The following is a 4,746-nucleotide window of genomic DNA, read 5'->3' on the forward strand; positions in this document are numbered from 1 at the left end:
GCGGGACGACGTCGGGCCAGCCTGGAAGGACAAAATGAGGAATTCGAAAGCGGAACCGGATAATGTGGTAATTGTATTCTGGGAATCAGTTCGGCACGCACTCCTTAACAAGCTTCGACGCGGCTCCCCTGTCTGGCTCTAGACACGGCAAGTTGAACAGCATAGACGAACGGTCAGTTCGTTGTGGTATACAATACTCGGATCTATCTTTTTGATAGCGCGTGATTTCTTTTCGGAAGCACAGGTGTCAGAGTCACGGCTGTCACGTCCGAGCTGATCAATTATCATCAAGAGCTCGTTTTGCTAACACGACTCGCTAACTTGTCATCTGTCATGATTTTCAGGAAACGGTTATTGCGATTCAAGGATATGAAAAATATACCAATTATGGATTCTGTTTTTTAACAATTCTATTTTCATGCGGTAGCGCCTGTTGACTATCTTTAATCGTAGAAAAATGGATCGATCGATGTTATCACGACGACTTTGTTTTCTACATTCCTAACTCTGCTCGTAATACGACAGATAAGATTTCAACATAAACTTGAGACCTATTGGGAAATTGTCATTGTTACAGCAAGATAAAATAATCGTTACGATGATGTAATAGAATACAATAACAGGGCGATAAGCGAATGAAATAAATGTTAAAAATCATAGATAAGTGTGTCTATGTAATGAATTTATTAATATCGAATAATAAATCATTCCACGATCTTTCCTTCTCAAATTTTTATCCCAGAATTTCAGCTCAGAAATCGATCAATCGTTCTAGCCAATTTCGAACGTGAATACTCCTCTCGATGAATTATTAATAAGACGGAAAATGTTAAGAAACGAAAGGGAAAATGGGAGGAGAAGAATAGCGAATGAGATGAAACAAATGATAATTAGTCGATCTCCAAGCCTGCATTCCTCGTTATTTAGCCTGTCTGCGAAAGTTTACATCTCTATTTCCAAATACATATTCATTGAATATATCTATGTGTATTCTATATAGATATCGTTTAGGGTCAACTTCGTGGAGGGTCAGACGAATAGCGTCATACGGTGCTCTCATAAATTACCACTAGTCGGATAACATGTTATTTGCCACTGAGCTCACAAATGAGTGCACTTTGTATTTAATTACTCGACTCACGCCCAGGGCGCATCCTCATGACGGGCCTACCTCAGATCATTTTTACCCAAGGAATATCCCTTCTGTCGATCCATTTTTCCTTTCTCACACTTTCTTCTCTTCCCTCCTCTTCGCTTACTACCTTATCGAATCTTCACCTCGTTTCCTTTTTTTTTTTTATATATATATCTTTTTTCCATATTTTATTCCTCGTAAGCAACATGATTAATCGCGGCAATTAATAATTACGTTCTTTAGTTACCGAAGAATGGTATTTTACGATGTATTTCGCCTCTAGAAATACTTTTTGTAGTATTTTTATTCTTAACTTTTGTCGATTATTTCTTCTTCCTCGCGGAGTAACAATTGGCGATGTTATTTATTCAACGAGTCTCTTCGTTCGTTTTTCGTTCGACCAAGGGTAATTAATAGAAAAATCGAGAATTCTTTGGCAAGATTTTGACAAGCAAAGACAGGATGAGTGGGTTGAACTGATGCACCGACGGGGTGAGCAGGTAAGCAAAAAGGTGAAAACAAAAGGCAGAAGGCAGAGGTAATGCTGTTGGTGAATAGAGTAAGGATAGACACAGACAAGCGTACATTTCGTAGCCCTAATTATTGGTTCCGTCCCAGTTCCGTTCTGGAACAAGAATATAATAAATGGAAGCAATCAATTTTTAAATTACATCCCAATTCGACGGAAGAATATTCTCGCGTGAAAATGGCGAAGATAGTTAGATGTAAAAAAGAATGTATTCTGCATCGGTTAATTTTAATTATATACATTTTTATGTTAATTTTCTCGTAAACACGTTGAGACACCTGATGCCTGACAAAAGACTTTATGTTATATTAGGTTGCCCGAAAAGTGTCTTTCTTTTACAGACACGTCTATTACAACGATGTATCTTTATACAAACATGAAACCTAATCTGTCGAACGTTGTGACATTTATCTTGATAGAACAAAAATCATACGTGATTCGATAAAATAATATAAAATGGAAAATATTGTGCATCCATTATTTCCTTATAAAACGAAAGAAACTTTGCGGACGACCTAATATCGTATTCAACACCGCGTTAGGGTAACATTTCGTCTGCATCTTCTTCCAATCAATTTACAAGATCAAATTCTGTTTCGTAAGAGCGCCAACGTGGCAATAACATGTTTCTCTTACAATTGCCTTTACGGTAAGTTATGCTAATGAAGAGAAGTTACGGAAGTTACGCTGACCTTGAAAGACGATGTTTCCCGTTAGTAAAAAAGTTGAGAGATCTCCGATCGCGTGGTTGTTCTCGTTAAAAGTACGAAAAGTACCAAAGGTTTTCGAGCAAAGGATTATCGTGTCGCTACTTAGGAAGAATTTTAAGGCAATGACGGGACGATCCCGAAATCCAAGACGGCTGTGTCCGAAGGGAATGACAGAGATCGGGTTGCTTCGGACCACCTTCGTGCTCGCCGCAAACTTTATCCTACCTGTTTTCGCTAATTGAGCGAGTAAAAATGTAACTGGACCTTACGCCCCTGAGGTATTTGCACCCTTTTGAAGATACGATCCGTTCTTTTCCCAAGATTTTGCGCTGGACCGCGTTCCTCGTTCCACAATCGCTTCAACCGATCGGTTTACCCGGTCAGATTGCTTAAACGTGTACTCCAAATTACCATTATTTATTTAAATAACTTCGTATTATTCACACGGAATAATATTCCGTCATTTTCTTATCTGATTCTCCACTTGCCCTTACGTTTCGTTAAAAAATAGCATTGTACGGTTCATACAAGTATATTCATCGAAGTATACTGCGACACGTATTAAATTATCCGAGTATTCGTTGATCCTCGACATCGAAATACATGTGAATCCTCTACAACGAGAATTGAACAGAAAAATATGTAACTTAATATAGTAGCAACGAAATAGATAATATTTAAAAATACTAGGGGACATAATATAACTGGTAAATCACATTGCGTCGTCAAGGATCGAATCTCGTTACATTAAGCATGTTTTATTATTATTATTATTCGTTGAATATCATTTTTCGTGTGTTCGACGCCACTTTCTAATACCATCGCAAATTATCAACCAGGTATCTCGATAACAGATAATTTCGGTGCATCGTGATCAAAGAGACTCTCGCGTCTGTGTTTACCGTGAATCCTAAGTAAATGATATAAACTTGTACGTGATATGCATTGAATGGAGTTCGTATATGATCACGCACGCACTTACATATGTATTAGTATTAATACATACGTATGTCACCGAAGGGCCAGGTAATAGCCGTGCGATTTTATACGTGATCGTATAGGATGGAGGCGCCGATGCCACCTGTTACGCTAGCCGTTCGCATACTCGGGGCTGGTTGGCTTTACCTCACCGCAGAAATGGTGGGGACCGACGGCGAGTTTTCATTGGTCAGGCGGCACGTGCTGCACGAGGGTGCCTCGCTCCAAAAACGCATAAATCCCCCGGCGGTGTACCAGCCGACTTTAGAATCACCCCGACAGCGGAGTCGGCGTGCGTGCATCATAAACTGCTCTATAGAATCACATACACGCACATCGTAATCAATAAAAAGAGCTTGTTTCGCAACTGGTGTTTCCGTGAAAATACAGTGGAAATTCAGTGAAGACATCGCACAGAGTAAGAGGCCCACTTATCGACCCTACCGATCCAGTGAGGAGTTTCCATTTCCAAATTCTGTGTTCTATTTCGATTCAGAAATTGCCGGCATGGAACTGCAGGAGATGTTTCGATACGGATATATGTTCCCACCGAGAGAGGACGAGGTCGTATCCTGCACGTATCTGGATTTACCGAGCTACGCTTATTCCAAGAGCAAGTCTGATCTTCCACCAGTAAACAGCATCAGCATACCGCAGTGCATCGTGTACGACGGAAATCGCAGCGATGGCTGGCACACGCCGAGTCCAACCGCAAGTTTACGATCGGTTAGTCCTGCCACAACTTTGTCCGTGTCGTCAGAGCCTGACACGATAAGTACTCCGGTTACGTACCGTTTATTAGGCTCGATGGAGGAACTGAACAAGAGGTACGCTACGAAGAGGAGCCTCGCTACGATCAACAGCGAGGCAACGCAACACGCTATGAACATGATCGATCTAACGGAGGAAGTAAACAGTATGGACGCGGATACCGATGGAACCGCGGATCCTGAGGCTGAAACGGAGCACGAAAAGGCGCAGTCGTCTCGAGGCAGTGTCATCAGCAACTCTAGCAGTTTCTCAGACAGAATCGTAGACGCTGACAGCGAGGACGATGCCGAAATGAGCGACAGTCCCGATCACATAGGATCCGAGATCGATGGAAACGGGAACAATCGAAACGTGGTGAGAAGGAGAGGTAAATACGTTAGCTCGACGATCGTGAGGAAACGCAGACTGGCGGCGAACGCCAGAGAACGGAGAAGAATGCAGAACCTGAATAAAGCGTTCGATAGATTGAGAGCGTATCTTCCGTCTTTGGGTAACGATCGGCAGCTCTCGAAATACGAAACGCTTCAAATGGCACAGTCTTACATCACGGCATTGTACGATTTGTTGCAATAACATTTTTTCCTCTTTTTTTTTTTTTTTTTTTTTTTTTTTTTTTTTTTTTT

General features: G+C 41.2%; 1 protein-coding gene across 1 annotated transcript; it reads left to right on the forward strand.

Moving 5' to 3' along the window:
* The first annotated feature begins 3,634 nt into the window (after positions 1 to 3,634).
* On the forward strand, positions 3,635 to 4,719 carry LOC105680517 (protein atonal). Its single transcript, XM_033320070.1, has one exon. The coding sequence runs from the start codon at positions 3,860 to 3,862 to the stop codon at positions 4,694 to 4,696; it is 837 nt and encodes a 278-aa protein (XP_033175961.1). The 5' UTR covers positions 3,635 to 3,859; the 3' UTR covers positions 4,697 to 4,719.
* The last annotated feature ends 27 nt before the right edge of the window (positions 4,720 to 4,746 follow it).

The sequence above is a fragment of the Bombus impatiens genome, unplaced genomic scaffold, assembly GCF_000188095.3.
Source record: "Bombus impatiens unplaced genomic scaffold, BIMP_2.2 scf_0020, whole genome shotgun sequence".
NCBI classification, from domain to species: Eukaryota; Metazoa; Arthropoda; class Insecta; order Hymenoptera; family Apidae; genus Bombus; species Bombus impatiens.

What these genes read in the sequence shown, in the direction of transcription:
- LOC105680517 (XM_033320070.1), top strand. Translation starts at nt 3,860, where the DNA reads ATGGAACTGCAGGAGATGTTTCGATACGGATATATGTTCCCACCGAGA.